This window comes from Pezoporus flaviventris, unplaced genomic scaffold (genome assembly GCF_033815535.1).
Source record: "Pezoporus flaviventris isolate CSIRO_AGI_PZ_B2104156 unplaced genomic scaffold, CSIRO_AGI_Pfla_v1 ptg000001l, whole genome shotgun sequence".
In the NCBI taxonomy this organism is placed as follows: Eukaryota; Metazoa; Chordata; class Aves; order Psittaciformes; family Psittacidae; genus Pezoporus; species Pezoporus flaviventris.
This window is the reverse complement of record NW_026892549.1, coordinates 9,145,299-9,167,490: the sequence shown is the minus strand read 5'-3', so window position 1 is coordinate 9,167,490 and position 22,192 is coordinate 9,145,299. Positions and strand designations below refer to the sequence as shown.

At 39.0% G+C, this 22,192-nt stretch overlaps 1 protein-coding gene across 12 annotated transcripts in view; it reads left to right on the top strand.

Moving 5' to 3' along the window:
• NCKAP5 (NCK associated protein 5) overlaps positions 1-21,492 on the top strand; it is a 507,525-nt gene extending 486,033 nt beyond the window's left edge. For all 12 annotated transcript variants that reach the window (XM_061442407.1, XM_061442190.1, XM_061442334.1 and 9 more), the window contains one exon: positions 19,864-21,492. In XM_061442407.1, the coding sequence (XP_061298391.1) occupies positions 19,864-20,142 (279 nt within the window). In that variant the 3' untranslated portion in view covers positions 20,143-21,492. The remainder of the gene's footprint in view (positions 1-19,863) is intronic.
• Positions 21,493-22,192: the final 700 nt, after the last annotated feature.

Sequence of the window (22,192 nt, the reverse complement as noted above, 5' to 3'; positions counted from 1 at the left end):
CTTGGGGCTGCGAGACTTCCTTTGTATTTAATCAAAGGTTTTTGATTCTCAGATGAATGATGCAATACTTGTTCCGTCATAGTAAAGACTGTCTGAGTAATTACCCAAGTTGATGTAAGATCCATTGTCAGGGGAATTTTATAGGAGCATTTGACAACATAAGTGACAAAAACCACAGGAGCATGCTCTGCTAAGAAAACAGATTTTACCATACCACCCATGGGAGTAGTACAGAATTAAAAATATTTTTACTAGCCTCAAGTCTGATTCAACTCATGTGGGGAAACGTGAAATTAGAAATAAGCTATGATTTCTCCAGACATCAACAAGTCCCACATCTCTGCATGGCTGTTTTTTTTCCCTGCATAGGGCAAGTTCACATTCTTAGACCTGCTGCTGAGCCTTACATGCCTGATCAGGTCTCATTGTTTCTAGTATCTTGCCATCAAAGTTGCCCTCAAAAGTAAAGTGAAGAGGCAGCAAAACAAACAATTTGAAGACTGCTAGGCAATCTCCTGGGACCAAAGTCTCACTTGACGTGTATCACTTAACAGAAATGTTGTGTAGTGTGGAAGAACATTCTTACAGTTAGCCTGAGGAACTAGCTTGGCAACAATAAAAAGCTGCAGTTATACAGAGACTCATTTCTCTCCCTGTGCCTTCTAGGTGAAACAGCTGAGGCTTCTTACACTGCTGAGAGTTTTAGTAAAAAATCAGGCAATGGAGAATGGCTCAGGAAGGAGGATGGTAACATTCTTCATAACTTTTTAGTTTTTAAAAGGCTGTGGCAAGGCAAAATTACATTTGGAAGGCAGAGTCCGTCAGAGAAAGTAGCGCTTTTAATGTAATGCAAGGGATATCTTTAGAAAAAGCATACCCTAAAAAAAACTGGAAGCTGTTATCTGCTGATGCGGTTCTGCTTCTAGCACTAATGGACTCAGTAGTTTTAGTATTGTGCACCAAATCCCATTCTAACTAGCCCTCCAGCTGGTGTAAAAGTTCTATTTTATGTTTGGTTAGTGTATTTATGGGAACGGGTAGGTGGCGACATTTTAACTCAAATATCTTCTAACACAGAGTTTTAAAAGAGTATTTGGATATTGGTGAGGGACAGAAAGTCTTTGGCATAGTACAGCAGGCTGGGTGGCATTTAAAACACATGGTGTGCAAGGCTAGCAGGAGAATAGTTTGGATGTGAGTCTGAGAGAAGATGCGGAGGAAGTGAAAAGCTGCAGCTACAAGAGGAAAGTTAAGGGCTTGAAGCATCACTGACATGTAGGTGCAGTTCTAGTGGCTATGGCACAGTGTCATATAACGCTAAATCCCCAGATAACTCACAGCACCAAGTGAAGTGTGCCCATGTAGTTTGTCGAGTGCCAAATGCAGATGTGTGAGCTTTTCTGATTTAAGGCAATGCACTGAGCTGTCCTGTGACCACAGCTGGAGTGTTGTGCTCACTGAATATAACCCCTTTGGCGCTGTAAGGAGGGAAGAACTTGGCTCCTTTTGAGTTGGAAATGTTGCTCACTGGAGCAGAAACCCCATATCCCACCATCTCAGCAAGTAATTTCAAATTACAGAGAGAACTTTGTCTTTTCAGCATGTAGGAGCAGCATAACCACATTACCCACTGGCCCAGATGTCACAGAGTCGTGCAGCTCATTTCCTGGAGGCCCCAGAGGAATGGTCCAAAACTGCTTTCATACAAATGCCCAGAGCAACACGGAGCTATACAGAGCTAATTTACAGTGAGCCTGCTTGGGCACAGTATTAGCACAGCTCCTTTATGGCCTGGTTATTCTGGGACATTTCTCAGCAGGGCTGAGTAGCTGCAATAAGCAGTATTGATAAGACCCCACTGCATTTGGTCCCAGCCCACCCAGCTTGCTCACCAATACCTTCACACTGCACTGTGCCTTGCAGATACACTCTGAGCACTACAGTGTCTATTTGACTATATAACTGAAGATTACGTAAGGATTTAATAGCCACTGTGGATCCTAGCTGTAAGTAGGCAGATCTTTTAGTCTAATAAGAACCAAAAGTATGTATTGAATAGAAGTATCATTTGCTAGTGATTTCCCTGAGTGGAGAACGTTCTGAGCATATTTTTCAAAGGTTTGACAGATGGAGCTGCTGTGATTTGCAGCATGGCCCAAAGTGCACTTAATGTTGCTGCCATTTGTAACCAGACACTCTTCAGTCCTCCATCTTTGGAAATAAAACTTTCGGTTTCATTTCTCTCTGTGTTGAACTGGAATATGACAATAATACTGTAGGCCAAAATGGAATTCAAGGCACATTAACAGCAACAAATGATAACTATTAGTAAGTTTTTGAGATAGTGTAATTGTTGTAATGGTAGAAATAATATTAGTAATAAAAAAAAAAGCTAAAAAATAAATTGGATACAATAAATATTAGATTGACTCAATCAAGATAAGAGCAGTAGGGCAGAGAGGTACTCAGTGAGCTATTTGTTTTCTGAAGCAGAAAAATATTTTGACTCCAGGAGGAGCATGTGATTCGCAGAGTTAAATGAGATGAATAATGCTGTGATTTTTTTTTTTCCAGCTGAAACTTGCCTTCCCCGTCTATAACAGTGATATGTTTTGCATAAAGCACTCAAACATCATGCAGGGAAGGCAGGAAATGACTGATCTTTTAGTATGAGAGTTCCATTCTGAGCAAAATACATGAGAAATAAGTTGCACAGCTGGTGCTAGCAGGACTTGTGGCCATATACTGAAAATGTGTTACCAAACTCTTCAAGACTCAGCTTTTTGTTTTCATATGTACACAGACAATAGTATCCTAATCAAAATAGTCTTTGAAAATAAGGCAAATTTTATGGCAAATATCAGCAAAAATCACATTGAAATAATTTGCAGGTGCTTATTGTGTGTTCCACAAGCTGTTTTCATCTCCAAAAAGCCATTCACCTTTTTAAATGAGAAATTAGACTGGATTTTCTGCAATATGATGCACAGATTGTCTAATCCTTAAGAAAAAATATCAGTTAAACGTTTTTTAGGAACTGAAAACACTCTATAGCAAGTCCCAAAATGAAATATTCTATTTCTTACTATATTTTTAGGTACATGAATTCCAGGTCTTGTGCATAATTCATATTATTTTAATGGAAAGTAATATTTGTATTTGGTGGAAGAAACAAATATGGGATTTATCAGACTTATCAGCAAAAAACTGACACAGGGAAGTTTGGGAAGTTCAAAAGATATAGCTATGCAATTTAAATGTCTAATTACCTTTCACAAAGGCTAAGACAAGTGACATAAATTTTCATAGCACATGTGAGAGTCCTCCCAGCTGGAACTGCCCGTCAATCCATCAATGACCAAGACACATCCTGATAGCCCCATTCCCATTAGTGACACCTTCTCTGCATTACTCCATTCTTTGATCATTGATAGAGGTCACTAAGACTTTTATGTACTATAAAAAGCCTTAAAAACTTCCATTAACTACTCCAGTGTTATTCTCAGTAAATAAAACCCCAAGTTATTATTTGAATAATTATCTGAATAATTGCCAAGCATTTAAAATTTATTTTTCTGATATCTTACTACATACTCACATATCCTATGGGTTATTGAATGAATGCTCTGTAAAGCATACCGTAAAACAAGACCTCAGATGGATTTGGGTGGATGAAGAATAAAGCAGAAGTGGGTGGGAATGAAAAAATTAAATATGAATATATTATACTGATGAGCATTATGAAATTAAAATGTTAACCATGCAGTAATAGCCTATAATATGTCTTAGAAAAGGAATGTCTAAACTTTACCAAGAGACTGTATCTGCAGAAAAGTTACCAGATTGGGAAACTTGCTGTTAGCACATGTACTAAGATGCAAAGCAGGTTTGAAATGTAAGAGCTTTTCAGACAATGCCTGAAACTGAGGAACAGAAGTAGCTGAGCAGTCAGCTTCCTGATCATGGTGGCAAGAATTATGTTGCCCTACATAGCCTATCTGGAGAGTCTTGTTTGTGGCCCCTAATTACAAAAAATATAGGACAGTTTTTTTCAAGCTTCATTTCCTAATGGCTGTGCCTAAATCTGTATTTAGACACTTCAGCTGCCCAGTTTTCAAAGGTGCTAGAAATCTGCAGCTTTTGCTGGTGTCTCCAACAGATACATATATTTGGATCCTGTGAAAATCATGGTATTTATATAGGTGCTCAAAAATTGGTTTAGATATTCTTTCTCTATCTGGCAGAATTTTGATCTGTAGCATCCCACTTTGTACATTGGCTCTATGGGGAATGTCACGGAACATCAGCAGACATTTTCCCCTGAGTTGAAAGGAAGGCCAAATAATGTGTATTTTTCCATCTGGTCCTACAACATTAAGATCATGTAATAATGAAACTTTCTGTATTTTTAAACCCATTTCTTTATTGTATTTTTCGTAACATTAGTGTATGAGCAACTAAAAAATGCTAAAACTTCCATCTGTATCATTTTTCAGGGTGTTTTTATTATTACTCTTACTGGAACATCAGACTTCTTTTCATGTTTCTGAGAACCACTATAACAAGCCAGGGTACCAGAGAGTTCAGCATTTATAATACAGCATTTCTATAAATAAAATCCATTGTAAAATCATGGAATCTGTATTATGACATCATTAATAGCACAGTGATGAAAACAGAGGCAGCAGAGCAAGCCAAAGAACAGCAGTCACCATCTAAAAGCTGCATGATATGGAGAGCTGTAGCCTTTCTGGTTAACTGCTGAAGACTAAATAGCCTTTAGAGGTCCTGTTTGCTTATGGTAGTTTCAACACTTGTAGTGGCGATACTAGAAGATGAAGTGCCTGGCTGTGCAGCAAATTTAGGTATGAAGACACCTTCTTGTCATGTTTTACAAGGCAAATGCTGTTAGTTTTCTTCCTCACGTTACATAAAAACTGTTTGGTTGCTCAGTATGTTTTTTAAGTGGAAAGGGGTTTAATACTGATGTCATCTACTAGTATCACATACTGCATTTAGCTTAGCAGTGTCCTTCTTTCCCTGTGAAAGTGTTTGGGAACCCATATATTCTCCAGCACAGCCAAAAACTTTGATACCAAGTAGGGAATGCTCTGGACTTGGGATTTCAGGTATCTCCTGTCATTCCTGTGGGAGATAGAGCTTCTTTTGCCTCCATATCCTGTCTCTTTAGAAGGCAGTCAGTCATGGCATCTGGATGTCAAAAGACAGAATAATACAGATTTATGAATGCACCATTATATAGATAATTAACATTCAGATTTACTCAGGGGCAGAAACTACTCAGTGTCCGCCAGCCCTACGACAGAGGGCATGAACAGACACATCTCTATAGGCTCCATAGGCTCTGGATAGCAGAAAACCCTTGAGCTTTTACACAAGGCAGTCCAATAGAAATGAAATCATAGAGAACTCAAATTGATACATCAGCGTCTGGCTTGCTGTTGCTGGTGGCATTTGCATTTGCTAACCTGTGCTAAACCAATTTTGTAAGACAGTTGGGAGTTTAACAAACCTATGTCAGATTGTATTTTGGAAGAATCTCAAGCATGGGGGAAACTGGTCATGTTCTGCTCATTGCAGCAGATGGTATCCCATTTGGTGTTTGTTAGCTTTGTTTGCAGCTCAATATTTTGTTTCTAGGGGAACTCAGTAAGTTAAATAATTTATCTCTCTAATGCATCAGGAGTCTGATCCAAAGTCTACTGAAGTCAGTGCAAAACATTTGATTAACTACCACATACACGGGATAAATGCCATGTCCTGTGTGTCGAAGAGCACTTCAGATGGTCTCTAGAGAGAACAGTACAGGCCTCTGTCATTCCATGAAGAATGGAAAAAAATCAGATAGTGACAAAAATCTTAGCAGTTTGGAGTGCAGGGCTGGAGATCAGGATGAGGGTCTGGCTGACTGTCCAAATTGCTAAACCTCTTTTGCTATTAAATTCACCATTTTTAAATAAAGTATATAAATAATACGTCCCAGCTGCATTTGGAATTCAGTCCAGTACTGTTAGCAGGCTGCTTTGAGGGCTTTGAAGGCCCCACAGCAAAGCTAGGCAAATAATCATTATCACTTAATATTCTCATCAAGCATTCTTACCCAAGATGGGATCTTGCATTACAAAGGCTAAAACCACAAACACAGTGTCCCTTTGCTGAGGAATTTTCAGAATGTCAGAAGCAAATTCACACCTGGATCCTGCAAAGAGTTTTCAATAAGCAGAACTATACCTACTGCCTTCAGCAGTCCTGCTGTCCGTGTCTGTACACAGAGGAAATTTTTAATCTGTACTTACAAGTATCTGAATCCTGAATAATCTAAAATATCAAAGAAATCAACACTTCCAATATTTTAATTTTTTTATATTCCAGTAAAAGTCAAATGCCACTTCATTTTCAGCAACACTTTTCAGATTATTCATTTGCTAGTGGGGCCTGGGAATTGCTTCATTCTGTATTTTTATCCAGATATCCTGTTTGTGCCACCCTTGGTCATTCAGAAAATGAGTGCATATTAGTTTTACATGAGTTTCATGTGTCTGTGTGAATTCCAGTTGTATTTTAGTCCTCCTAGTGGCCTATTATATTAATAATCTTATAAACTGTATTTTAGGCATAGGAACATGTTCTGTATTACTAGTATCTCACAAGAGTTTGCAGCATTAATACTGCAATAACACTTCTGACTTGCTATGGTCAATAAATCTTCTAAAGCCTTTGTCCACAAATCCATTCCTGTGGCTGGCTAGCACTTCACGTACGCATTTCTTTATTTATACCCAATTGTAGCAAAACCAGTACAAAAAATACTACATTACTGTGTCACTGCAGGAATCCCACAGTGAGAACAGGGGCCTCTCCTGGTTTCTCACACCAAATTCCTTCTTTGATCATTCCCAGCAAAGGTTTTCTCACAGCTATACAGACCCCAGAAAAATGGGGTTCCCAATATATATTTTCACTGTCTCCTTTCTCTAAAAAAGTCTCCAAAGCCTTGTCAAAGTAACACCTCATATTCAAAGCCGGTACTTTTATAGCCTAGGTGGACTCAGCACAAATGTTTATCAGCCTTTCAGATCTTGTTAGCTGCTTAACCTCAACCTTGCTGGTAACCAGAAAAGGCAAAGATGTGAAGTCAAACGTCTGTCCAGCACACTTGTCCTTGACCCCTTTCTGTTTCAAGGCTGTGACCCTTACAGAAAGTTTGCAACCACTAATGCCTCCTACCAGATCCAGGTGAGAGATGTTCCATATGCCTGGCTGAACTACAAAGTAGAATAGAGGTTCTCATGACCAGGAACAGATGTACTTGTGTCTAAAAGATGAAGCAAATGAATCTAAACCTATAAATTAACTAAAACTCTCCTTGGATCACAGCCAAATGATATGTGTGTTAATCAGAATGTGATGTGTATCACTGATTTAATTTTGTGAGGAGGCAAGTTGAACACTTCATAAGTCTCCCAGCTCTAGGAACTTCCATATGCATCTTCAGCAGTGGTCATCTTGGTGTCCAGCATTACTCTGCTTAATTCACAATGTTTCTTTTTGATCATCCTTTAGAGCTGGGCACAGGACTATCATCTACAGTCTGCATTTGTGATATGCATTGCCTATTCCCTGCATGTAGCCCTGTCTCTCTTGTTTCCTTTTGAATTAATTCACATAGTTACCAAGCCACAGTCCAGGACTGTATTCTTGAGTTGCCTGGTAAACATGAGATCAGTTACAATATTCTTTAATTTTTTAAATTTGCATCAAGATATATTTTAGTCCACTGACTAAATTATTAAATCCAGTGTTGTCCTGTTTCTGTTCTTGGTATTGTCACAACTAGGACAGGCATAGTGCTTTCTCCTTGTAATGGTGGCAGACACCCTGAAACCTATGGATTCTCTGATAGTAGGCATAATGCAGTATTTGAACATACACCAGGTACTCCATAATCCATAAATCAAATAAGAGGGCCTGTTCCTTGGCCCTGGTCTCCCATGAGACAAGTGAGAGGCTGAGGGAGAAAGCAGAATTGTTACTAATATGCAAGTCTTGTTGCTGATGGATGCAGGCAGGATGGGTTACCTATTTTATATACATAAAGTACATCTTTTAAGAGTGTGAATGGTTGGTCCCAGCAGTGGTAGTGGACAAAGAAAACTGCAGCAATTGGGAAGGTGAGACCAGGGAAGGAAACAAAGAGGACATGAGGCCTGGCTCCACTGCTTTATTGATACCAGAAGCATGTCTGTGGCATATGGACAGTACAAGAATCACAGCTGTGGAGTAACACATCAAAGGTGAAGCAGAAAAATCTTGGTAATGTAACTGATCGGTAACATTGAAATTTGGCCTTGCAAGTAGACACAGCCAAGAAATCTGCTGGGCTGGTCTCTGAGGTGCCTTGCTTGCCTCAAGTCATATCACCATACTTCCCAGTGCTGCCATTTTGGCACACTTCTTCGTCTTTCCATGTATAAGTGATGGGGAAGTAGTTCTTGCTTTCCTTGTGATATGCGGCCTCCTACCATGTGCTGTAGTTTTATAATGATATGCTTTAAATATGCATATACCATAGAACCAGCCAGGTTGGAAAAGACCTTTAAAATCACCCAGTCCAACCATTCTCCAGCACTGCCAAGGCCACCACTAACCCATGGCACTGAGGGCCTCATCTACATGGTGTTTGAACACTTGCAGGGACGGTGACTCCAGCACTGCCCTGGGCAGCCTGTTCCAATGCCTGAGCACCCTTTGGGGAAGGAATTGTTCCTCAGCTCCAGTCTAAACCTCCCCTGGTGCAGCTTGAGGCCATTTCCTCTTGTCCTGTCACTTGTTCCTTGGGAGCAGAGACCGACCCCACCTCACTACAACCTCCTGTCAGGCAGCTGTAGAGAGCAATAAGGTCCCGCCTGAGCCTTCTCTTCTCCAGACTAAATCCCCCAGGTCCCTCAGCCATTCTTTCCCCATTACACTTGTGCTCCAGGCCCTGCACCAGCTCCATTGCCCTTCTCTGGCCCCACTGCAGCACCTCTTGTGAGGGGCCCAGAACTGAACACAGGATTTGAGGTGCGGCCTCACCAGTGCCCAGCACAGGGGGACAGTCACTGCCCTGGCTGGCCCTGCTTCCACACAGGTGCTGATTCAGTCTTTTCTCCTTTCTTGTTTCTGTTTATTCGCTTGTTCAGCAGATGTTTCTATGGTTCATGTTCAGCTTTTAGCAATAGGACCTAGGGTGCAGCTGTAACACCTTCTTGCAGTGGACTTCTGTGAGAATAAACAGACCTGTGTCACAGAATGATTTTCTGAGCCAGCAGCACATCACACTGGGCTCATTCTTGTGGCCATGTGCACAAGAAGATTGGTAACACTCCTTTCCTCTTCAGCACCCTGAGTGGGGAAGCCAAATAGGCAAACACCTGCAGCTCCCCATGCTTCCACAGGGAATCCAGGAGCTCATGCCAATGGGCCTGAGTTAACATGTCCTCAAGCACATGCAAAAGTCAGCCATGAATTTCTCAGCTTTTAAATTGCATTTTTTAATTTATTATCTTCCAAGGGTTTTTTTTTTTTAATTCTTCATTAATTTGGGGTTGGCTATTTAATACATTGTTTGGTTAACTAATTAATGTGGCTGTTTATAATTACTGCCTTACTGTAAAATCATCTTAATAGAAACTTGGTTGGGTTTTGTTTGTTTGTTTTCTTTCCAGTAGAATAACAAGTTATTTTATTATTCAAGCAAGGCTTACTTCCTGCTGTTTTCAATAAGATTTTTAATAAGTATGTAAATTTAAAAATTAATTTACTGCATATGTTTGGCAGCATGATTCTTGAACTGACAAAAATTTGATGGATTGTAAAATTATCCTCCATAAAAATCATCAGTCATAGTAAACAGAATTTATCAACCTCTGGTAATTTTACAGCTTTTTCTTCATCTTATCTTCTGTTAGGATCTCACTTAAAATTGATTATAATGTAGTACGTTTCTAGAACCATAATTCATTCATAGATTAATTAGATTTTAGGTTACTATCCCATCATGGTATAGGACATGAGCCAACAATGTTTTCCAGTTGTTACAGAACCGCAGTAGAGAAACCTTGATTACTGTTCCCATGTGGCTTAACCACCAAGACTAATCACTAATCGAATTCAAAGGACATAAAATGGAACATCCTTCATAGCATTTATTTTCAAGCTGACTTATACTATAGGCTGTTTATTGACACAACTTGGTGTACTGAAATGAACTGAAAATTGCGAGAGGATTTATCCTTCTGCTTTAATTTGGCTCTGCAGCCTGAAATTATCTGAAATTCCCGCTCAGATTCTTGTGCATTTTGTGCTTCTGTCCCTCAAAATATTCTCCCCTACAGCAAAGACAAATTGTTTGGATAAATTTAGAAAGTACATGTAAATAACTGTACCGTTACATAGGATTTGATGCAGATGAACTTACATAGAGGTTTCCATTCTGCAATTCATGCTTTGTGTGAATCAGTACTGAAAACTGTGCAGATCATAATGTCAGCTGAAGAGGTGCAAGTGCAGTCACATAACCAGCATCATTATTTGCATCTATCCTGTCCCAGTCTTCTCTGATTACAAAGGAACTGTCATAGTCTCATTGCACAGAAATGTCAGAAAACAGTATGCACATAGTTCAGGCTGCAACAGGTTTACTGGGAAGGAAGCTTGGGCTACAGCCTCCTCCTCTGCTGCTTCCAGGAGCCCCTACCAGTGCAATATGTGGCATGATTGTCCATCCACATCCCCACATCCATATCCATAGTGGAAAGGAAAATTACTTCAGGCTCCTAAAATAAACTGTTTTCTTGGAGTGGGGTTTAAGATTGGTTATTCAGATTTTTTTTAAGAATAAAGAAGATCTTGCTTCCAAATGTGCAAATTATCACCTCTATTTCTGCTTGGTGAGAGCTCGGAAAAGGTATCATTCTGATGTGTGTGCACTGTGTATGCAAAACATGGAGGCTCCCTCCATAGCAGCTAAATCTGCAGTCACATAGAGGTGGACTGATGGGTCTGGAAAGATTCTTTGTCTCTTCCCAACTTTCCTCCTCAGAGGCTAAAAATGAGAACACCCTTTGCTGTGGCGCTTACTCTGATGTTTAAATTACCTCTGTGAATCATCTTTAAAACTTGTGAGAAAGCACATTCCCTTTCTTTCCTCTGCAAGTCTTCCAGCAAAGATTCATACTCTTTGAATGCCCCTGCAGACAGCCTTTGTGTCGCATGCACCAAGAGGGCTGCAGACAGCACAGCCCTCTTAGTGCATACAACAAGCCAGTTTTCATAGGTGAGAGAATTATTTCTACATGGTTTCTTCATACTGCTGATTTGCTCTTGGTGCAGCTACATAACATTGCTCCTTGTATATCATCTCCTTCTGTCTTTTTGCCCTTAGATCAGCTGATGTACCTTGGATAGTCACAGGTTAACCTGAAGTGATTCTAGTCTGGTACTCCAAAGAGAGGATTACTAGTGTGGAAAATCATTACCCACTACAAATCACCATTTGCAGTACATTCTTGAAGTGCAATTCCGTTTTCCATCAGTATGCTGGGTGACTGACATACAGACATTACAGGCCAGGAACTGAGACATCACTAGAGAGTGAGAGGATAAGTGTCTCTGTAATTACCAAAATAAAAAAAGCCAAAGGTGGAGGATGAAGAGGAATAAGAACATAGCTGATACTTAGGAACAGTAGTCTGGGAATAGTTCAGCCATACAGAAAATGACCCCGATTACTGCAAATGTCAGTGAGATTGTATGTTGTGTGAGTATGATCCTGCATTTACTGATTTTGAGAGGAATTTTTGCTTCAGTCAAAATGTAGGATAAAATATGTCTCTTTAAGGACTGTATTTTTTTTAGATTTAAAAAAATCTTTATTTTTTCCCCTTCTTGATTCAGTTCTAAGTTTACCAATTAAAAAAAAAAAAAAAGTCCTCTAAACCTCTAATATAGGATAAAATTGTAGCCCCTTTTTTATAAAGCCTCTTCTTTATTGAAACAATCAGTGACTTCCATCAAGGTAAGGACAACTACTTTCATTCAGTAGGACAAACCTCTGTATATTTAAATGCTGTATGGTGAAATACAGTCTGATGAAGACTGAAATGGTGAAATTACTTAGGACTGCACAGTTCCAGTACCATTCAGTAGCTTATCACTGACATCGTAACCTTCAACATAATTCTGTCAAGGAATAGTACTGAACTTCAGGTGGTTAAGTCAAGTTCAGTAATTTTGCCAGCAGTCTTATTTTTCAGTATAAGTTTTCTTTTTACTGTGATTTTTCTCCAGTCACTAGAAACAATTTTATTAGTTAATTCCCTCTACAAGTAAAGTTAAAGGGTCCCTGAAAAGTAAGTGTATCCTATGCATGTCCTGTTCATTTTCAGTCTGTCAGGTTCTAAAAACTGATTATCAGCTTCCTTTCTCACCATGGACACTTCTTCCTTAATGCCTTCTGGTGAGCCTCTGATTGCAGTAAGCATGGCTTGTAGTGAGTAGATTCCCTCTGTGAGAAGCAAAACTGGTGATTCTGCCAATGTAAGGTGCTGCTTTACCTTCTGGGGAAAGTACTGGTGTTTAATTTCTTTTCTTTTTAATAAATCCCCTCAACACACTCGATTGAACATTGTGACCATTTTCCAAGATGTTGTCACTTTGAATTGTATTTTCTTACTTCATTTTAAATAAACTTTGTCCATGCCCAGTTAATGCAGCCGGTGGCCATTCTGAGGCACTATGAGAAAACAACCACATTTGTGGCATTCAGTTCATAACTGAGCTGAAGGTAAAAAGCTACATTTGCCAAACCTTGAAACTAGGGCCTGAAAATACTAGTTTATTTAATTAGAAAAACTTCTAAAAGGGTTGGTATATACCTACTCGGGTCAAACAGTCTAGTCATATCAACAAAATAATCATATACTTTGTAAATTATGAGGATAATATTTTTGGCATTACAATCCTGAATGTACCAAGTTTCATCATTTTATTAAAATTATGCTTCTGAAAGCATAAGGCTTAATTCACTATACTATCTTTTATCTCCTAAACCACATAAGAATTCAAGGAATAGACAATGTAAGTCTCAATTGCTCAGTCACCTATTCATTAAGCAATGGCTGTTTTGTCCAGATCTGCAGTTATGAAGCATACACGGTTCATGCTAATCAGCTTTATTTCCTCTAAGGTAATTTACTTACAATTCAGGATCCTCAGAAATGCTGTCCTTGCAATACTAAAATATATTTGTAGATTGTTATACTCTTAAATAAAGTAGGCAAGCGTTGGTTCTGTTGTCATTACTGTATTACCCATAATGCCAGAAGTGGATGACATGTACCTAGGTATATATGGCCTTCCTATAAACTGCTGAACAGACTAATGAACTTAAAAATAATTCATATCAATGTATTTTTTTCCCTGAGAAAAGAAACTGGCACTTATTGTTTATTTTGAAAAACTAATGGTGCATCTTTGAGAATGTCATTGTCTGCTACAGCAAAATATTCATGGGATTTCTGCTCAAATAGAAAAAGGAAAAGGGGCTCATTATTTAAGAAATTATTTTACTGTCAGTCCAGAAAATAGATGAAAGCTTATGACAAGGGAGAGCAGTGCTTATCTTATTATTTAAGGTTATGCTTTAAAGAGAAAGAAGTTCAAACATCACATTTTTAGCTCAGCTGTAATACAGCAAAGGTCACACAGTTACAGCTTTCACCTCTGTAGTTTCCTGGATGTGACTGTACAACTATTTTTACTGCAGAGTGTTACCTGTCCACCTGATGTTAAATGAGATCTAGAGAGTGCTCACTTTCCACTGAGAGTCCACCATTGCATTCTGTCCTGACTAGCTATTAGAAAGCTACTACCTTTGGTAGTTCAAAACCAACCCTTTTCATGTTACACCTTTCTGCTTTCTAACTGGTTGTGTAACACCACTGAATACAGTGAGAAGTTATTTCTGATTACACTGGTATGTCTCTGATCAGAATACTGCTCTGTATTTTACAAGAAGCTGTGAACATATTAAACATGTTCTACTAAATGGGTTATATATGAGCAACCTATGAAATGCTGCAACTGCATATCCCACTTAGACCCATTGTGTCATAAATACAAAGCAATTATAGGACTAGAGGATATCTAAATTGGTAAAACTCTGAATTTAAAATAAGAAACAATGGCACTGTGGGATCAAGTTTCCCTTGAACATAAACAGACAAAGTACCAAATAGTTTTTAAAAAGCTAAAACTCTAGAAAATCATTTTCCTTCACAGTAAAGTTTTAAATAATAACTAAAAAAATAAAAAGTGCACATACTTTGTATCTCCTATTAGAGATCAGATCTGAAACGAAAGACCTTGAGTTATACAATTAAGTATCGATTCTGTTGATCTATATTTAATTCTCATAGCAATTTAGTTGGGTTTATCCAATAGTGTTTTGCAGTTATACTTCACTTGAAGCAATGCCCTTCCTGCTTTTGTGTTAATCTAAAAACTAAATTGTCCAGTGCATGAGAGACATAAACAAAGTTCATTTTATTCTTGTGTGTAACTGATTCTGAGCCCTTTAAAGTGCTGGTTAACTAAACTTAGACAGCTGGAAAATACATTTATCCTGCAGAATGGTTCATTGCTAATTCTGGGCTCTGACATGCCTTATAAGCATAGCCTGACCTCCAGGAAATCAGGGGTTACCATACAGAAAAACTGGACTTGCTGCTACATCCCTTTCTGCATGTCAGCTGTGTGGTCCTCTGTATCGTGAGCCAGCCCATCCTTCCCTGCTCCTTCCTATTAGACCTGCAGAGCCCTTCTGCCATTCACAACAGCTACAGTTGTCACTGGTCTTTGATCACACAGTGCTGCAAATGCATTCTACCCACATGTAACCTCTCATTTTTAAAGTTTTTTTCAAAATCTAGTTTGATGTATTAATGTAGAAATAACACCTATTTATAATATATCAGTGTAACTGCAGGCTAGTTGTGTTTTCATAATTTGCTGTGCTTGAAGTGACATGCCAGATTTTATTATATCACTAATGGGTTTTAGTTATTCCCTTTAGGATGTTGCCAACAAGGAAACATTATTCTGATTCATGACTCATGGATTTATTTCAAAGTGATGTGACTCGTGATGAATGTCTATATTCTGTCAGATAGAGTTTCTCTTCTGATGAATAGTCCCTGCTCTCAGGTGGTATAAAGCACCACATACTGACTAGCTAAGAAACTCCATTGGTCAGAAGCTCTCCACTTACAACAAAGTAGAACAACAAATGCTTCCTATACCCTAAGGCTATAACAGTATGTATTTTCTATACAAAAATATAGTTAGTATAAGTAAAACAAGTTATTCATGGATCTGCTTTACAATGATGGGCCAATGCTTTTACAGAGGCACTGCGAAAATCACAGTCCTTTTCTGCACTGTGCCTTTTTTTCTCCTTTAGACCAAAACCTGTGACATGTTTTTACCATTTCCCTTAAGTTAATATTGACCACACCGAACACAGCAAACACTTTCTTTATTCATAGAGCAGAAGCAGGATAATCAGCAGCAAAGTCAACACCTGAAATGGCTATGAGTATACTTCTAAGACAAATCCTGTCTGAGAGCAAGCACATACTGTTGTTTCCATCTTGGCTCTTCCAGCAATGCTGAACAACATCACCAAATCCTTTCTTTTTTTTTTTTTTTTTTGTCATGGTGATAAACCCACCTGTTTATTATGCAGAAAGTCACTACTAATACAGGAAAAATTAGACTGGAACCCACAACTTGGAGGTTAGGTGCACTCTATTATCAAATCTCACCCAGTTCTCAAGCATATAAAACCCACCTGATCTGCTGCCAAATGTTCCTATCTGCAGGAAGAGCTACTGATTCACATTAGTGTGGCTCTCAAATGCATTAATGAACTAATTACTTTAAAAGGCACAATACTAACATCTTTGGGCTAAACCCTCATTCTTTGTTAGATCTGTGACTCTGCTGAAGTCAGTAACAAATGTACGTGAACAAAACTAAAGGCTTTACTTAACCACAGACACAATTTATCAAACAAATTCTAATAATAGTTTCTTTGGTTTTGTCTTTTGATTCATCTAGCAGCTGTTCTGACTGCCATGAAAAATAAGACAGTTAAGGATAAATTTAAATAAATAGTCTTTAGTAATTTTTTCTGAATTGTATCTAGAGTAACCAGAGAAAAAAATCTTAAAGAATTTCGATAACATTTATCCTGACGCTTGAAGTTTAAAGAAATTATCAATGACCTTTCAATTCTAGGAAGGTACATAATTTTGTTACTGTGGGAGAAAATTATTTGTTGATTATGTAGATTCTTACATTAATTTCTCTGCTTAAAGTTTTATTTTTGCTTATGGAGCTCAGTCAGTGAGTGAGTGTTCTTCTGTGTGTCAAGGTCTAGAATATCACATTTTAACTTTCGAACCACAAATATATTTTTATTCCATATGTGATTACCATAGAATCATAGAATAGTTAGGGTTGGAAAGGACCTTAAGATCATCTAGTTCCAACCCCCCCTGCCATGGGCAGGGACACCTCACACTAAACTGTATCACTCAAGGCTCTGTCCAACCTGGACTTGAACACTGCCAGGGATGGAGCATTCACAACTTCCTTGGGCAACCCATTCCAGTGCCTCACCACCCTAACAGGGAGGAATTTCTTCCTTATATCCAATCTAAACTTCCCCTGTTTAAGTTTTAACCCGTTACCCCTTGTCCTATTACCACAGTCCCTAATGAAGTCCCTCCCCGGCATTGCTATAGCCCCCCTTCAGATACTGGAAGGCTGCTATGAGGTCTCCATTCAGCCTTCTCTTCTTGAGGCTGAACAGCCCCAACTTCCTCAGCCTATCTTCATACGGGAGGTGCTCCAGTCCCCTGATCATCCTCGTGGCCCTCCTCTGGACTTGTTTCAACAGATTTAAGTGCAGCTCTACTAACAAAATCATGAGCTAAGATCATATTGTACATCTGATATCTGAGTACAGTTCTAAAATATTAATTCCCTAACAGAATTCCCATCCAGACGACCCCACATTCTTAACTAACTATAAAATTAGCAATAAATGGCCTAAACCAGTGTATTACAATACAGTTTGTATTGTATTATATATTATACATTACACCTACATCAAATGAAAAAAAACATAAAAGTATTACTGTCCACATCACATAAGCATTACTTTTGCATACTTGCATACTATTGCAGTAATGTGTTAAAGATGTATTATTTTTCACAAAAGGATTGAACTGGGCATTGAAGACATCTAAAAAGGACAACTGTATTTCAAAGAAATATCCATAACTTATTTCTGATTTTTTTTCTATTTCAGTAATAAATATTGCTGCAACAACTTTTAGAATTAGTTTTTTCTTTAATTCTTGATGTATTGTAGAAGCACTGTTCAATATTCTGTGTACCTTTTGCCAATGGGCTTCACTGACAGGTTTCTGTTCACTTCAGTTTCATTTGATTCAATTCAGTGATTTTGCTTAAAATTTGTAGAGAATAATTCTGTTCCCTGCAGTTTCCTAATATATTTTATAAACTTAGCCTTATATTAAATGAGAAACCAGGGTGTGATTAAAGTAGGATTGTAGTCTAGGTTGTACTTGTAAGGGTATAATAAATTATTGATATTACATGTATGCAGAATATACTGCTGAATTCACTCCAGTCTGTCCACTGGCTTAAATCCATTCTTCAGCCAGCCAAAGATCCTACTCATATTTCAATACTTCATCTGGACTGCTCTGTGCAGGAAATACTCTAGATGTCTCTGCTCCTCCTACCCAATAGTGGAAATTGGCTCCATTTGAATCAATGAAAGTTTTATCATAGACCTTACTAACACCAGTATTGACTTCTTGCAGACCCAAGTCTGTGCTAAGTAGCCATATTCAATTTATTAAAAAAAAAAACTCTGTGAAGTGGGAAAAATATACACAAAGAAAAATCGTTTAGTCTGTCATATAATAAAGTATTTCAGGTTTAATAGTCTGAAGAGCAAAAAAGTGCTAATGCACATGGTATTGATGCCGTGTCTGAGAAATTTCTCATCTGGTCTACAGAGAAGTGAAACACTGTTTCAGGAATAGTGCATAGTATTTTAAAGGAGGGCAAAGGGAGGAACGTTCTAAGCTGAAATTGTGGTGAATTTCTATGAAAGGGTCCTAAATTTGTCTTTGTTTTGTTACCAAGTATTTTCAGGAAACATTTTAATTACAGATATTGAAGACCTCAACTGTCTTGAGTTTTGTCATCTAAAATAATCTAACATAACGTCTCCTAAAACCTTTTGGACTGAAGATTAATTAATGAACCAAACAGAAAATTTTCATTTATTAAGACTCTAGCATCTCCTGTTGCTTTGCTTAACGTTTGAAACATTTGATAAAAATACTAACCTCATCCAGGCATTGTTAGCTGATGAAATATGACAAGATCACAGTATAAGCAGTCATTGGACTGGCATTTCGATTTTTATCTAACTAGCCATAAAAACAAGCAATCAAACTATGTAGGGATTTGTCTTCCTCTAGCACAAGATTTCTGAGGATAAGCAGCACAGCATGCATAACACTGGACTTACCTGGAACTTGAATTCTTCCAAAAATTCTAACGACCCTTTATAACTGCACATGTAATGATCCACATCATCCATACATCTGGATGCACTGTATTTTCAGTGTGCTTAAAATACCATTTCATTTTCTATCTAAACAAAAATATTGTCTTGGATTGACAGCACTTTACTGATTCAGTCTTCGCTATCTGACGGTAATACCAAAAATGAGGAATGGCTTGCACTCTGACAGCATATCTCAAAATTCTTGACTCTTATCTCTCCGAGAGGTTGTTGAATGTTGAATGTAAAATGTTGAATGTTATCTCATACTTCAGTGATAATATTATGTGTAAGAGGAGTTAGTTAGGCAGACTTTGAAACACCCTGTGTATGAACAGCAGGTCATTTTTATTGAACCACTCCCAGTGCAGTTCTCTAACTAATCCTTGGGCAGATCACTGATTGAGAATACCAGTAGCTACCAAAGGGATAAAATTACTCTGTATAATCCTACTGTGCGATTTTAATATAATGTGCTAATGCATCGTCCGGTGTTCCTGCAGAATTACAACACTTCTCCAAGTAAGCTTGGCTGGTATCTGATTGATTCTGGTCTGTGGGGATTGGCCCTTTTCAGTGTAATTTCCTGCCTTGTTTCTTTCTTGTTGGTTAGAGAGAGTTTGGGTCCGTGGAAATCAATAGGCTTGCTCCATGTGAAATGCGAGGTAGCTCTCTAGCACATTTCATTTGTGTCTGTAATTTATAAAAAATGCTGTTTTCCCCTCTGAACATATCTATGCACTTCGTTTTTTTTAGCAGACTCCAAACTCAACTTAAACAAACACCCATTCAAACATGCCTCCCAAAGTATTTGTACAGGAGAAGATGTAACTTACCGTGAAGATGCTGGAGACGCTTAATATCCGTGTACTCAGGATCTGCTACTTCAGACATTAATAGCACTTTACTGTTGTGTAAATGGAGTCCTATTTGTCTCAGCAGAATCATTAAAGCTATGATTTCTCCTAAAATGGATGTTAACATTCTATTTAATGATAACAGATATTTAAGCATCTAACAATCTTTTTCCTTTAACCCTGTGAACTTGGGAAAGATGGTAATTAATGGTGTACAGTAGGATAACTTTATAAGAAATATGTTTCTAATATTTCCCTCACTTATTACAGAAACTGAAGCAAACTGAAGAAACAGAAGATTCCCAGAATGGATTATCTAAAATTTCCCTGGAGTCTCTCAATAAATTTAACAGCAATAACGTACTTTTATTTGAAAAAGAGAAAAACTGTCTGAACAAGGTTGAAGGACAAAAGGAAGAAAATGGGAAGAAAGAAGAAGCTTCCTTAAATAGCTCGGGAAGGCACGATATGGACAATTTAGAATCCTTGAGTGATTCTCTATATGATAGCTTCTCCTCTTGCACCAGCCAAGGCTCAAACGATGTCTAGAGACCCTTCCCTGTGGGTTGTGGCTGTAGCACATAACACAGCTGAAGGCGAGTGGGGAGTTAGGGGGGGGAGAAGAGGCGGCTGTTGAAAATTCTCCCTCTGAATCGCTGCGCTCACGGCAGGGTGTTGTGACTTCCCACCACACAGCAATAAGAAAGGCAAGACAGCAGTCATCATGGTGCGTGAGACTCGACACTGAACATAGCAGTGACACAGAATAAAGTCTGAATTTTGCACTTTTGTGAATATTTGTACAGTTGTAAGTATTTTGGGAAAATATATTTGTAGGGGTAAATGACAGCAATAAATATTAAATTGGTGCTATGCTCCTGTAATGGCAGACTACTAACTTAAAGAAACTGATGTTAATATTAACAAGAAAAGTTGGTAGATTTTTTAAGAAAGATTTATAATTGTTCTAGTCTTTAAACTGTATGTAGAAACACTGCGTTACCATAGACCTGAGTCTGCCAAATTGTCTGTAATGACCTTTCTTGGACTCCTTTTTTACATAATATGTTTTATTGTTTATTTTTAGTGCAATTCCATATAGGTGTTCTAGGGAAATATGCATTTCGGTTATTACAGTTCTACAACAGGTGTCTTATTTTGAGAAGGTTTTGACTTCTAACATGACAAGAAAATGAATACATTAAAAGGCCTGATGCTGCTGGTATTGACTTCATCAATCATACACATATCTGAAAGACCAGGGTCAGACTAATCCACTGCTGACACACCGGGAGTCTTGTGTGAATGAGAGCTGCATAAACCGCCCCTCACTTCTGACTGCAACACAGTTTCTCTACTTCCACCTCCTGTGTACTCATTTCCCATCAAATGTCGAATGTACCATACTGTGTGATGTTTTCTAGTCCCTGTTTGGTCGTAATTACATTGTATGCGTTAAAATTATTTTTAATATATGAAACCCAACTCCTGTTTGTGGCACACTTCAAAAAGAGGTTGATGCTAACCCATGCTAGTTGAAACATATCTAGGAGCAGGGGGATTGGCCTGTATCGGCTGCATTTGGCTTTTTCTACAAAGGTTGTTTATATGTAAGGGAAAGTCTATTTCAAAGGTTCTGTGTATTTTTTTCTAGATGTGAAGTATTTATAACTGCTTTTTGTACAGCAATCAGTAAACTAGACATATTTGGGATATTTCTAGACTCCACAGTTTCTTTAGCACATGCCTGTTATCTTTGAAGAGCTGTATGATCAGTGTTGATATTTTGTGCAATTTGCTGTATTTCAGGTCATTTCTGCCACAAACTTGAGTTGTCTTTTTAAACTTTTAAGAAATTTTGATCGGGACGTCTTTCATAAATAAAATTTATCTTGCATATTTGTGCCTGGAGAGGGGATTTTGGAAGGGGTTGGTGTGACTAGATGAAACACGATCTTTAAGGTCCTTTCCAACCCAAACCACTTCATGATGCTGTGGTTAAATGCAGGGTTATATGCAGTCGATACAGCTGAGAGGGGGTGCACTGGAAGGGCATTGGCATCACACAGTGAATCCGTATGGGATTTCGTGCAGACTATACCCTGTTCAGCTCAGCCAACCTCCCTGCTCCCAAACAACGTGCGTGCAGGTAGGATTCACTCATGCAGATGAACTGAGAACTAAAGAGCAGTTTAATTCAGGCTCTTCGCTGGCAGAAGAGGCTGTGACACGAGGACAGCGCGGTTAGCCGGCGAGGGGAGGCGAATCACCCCTCGGGCTGGAGCAAAACAGGCCGCGAAAGGCCGCTCCTGCACGGGGGACCCGGCCGCACTCCGGCCTGCCCCTGCCCTACTTTACCTCTCCGCCGCTCGCGCCCGCCGCCGGAGAGGCGCCGACGCGCCCCGGTGCGGACGGCCGCGGCGGGCCCCGCAGCGCCCATGGGCGGCCAGCGGCGGGGAGACAGTGCCGAGCGCCAGCCCGGGCGGGTGTGCGCGGGGGAGGCAGCGGGGTCCGCACCGACACGTACGCGGCCGGCGCGGCCGCTTCCATCTGCTTGCGATTGAGTCCCCTCTCAGGGGGCCGAAGGAAGAAAAGGAGC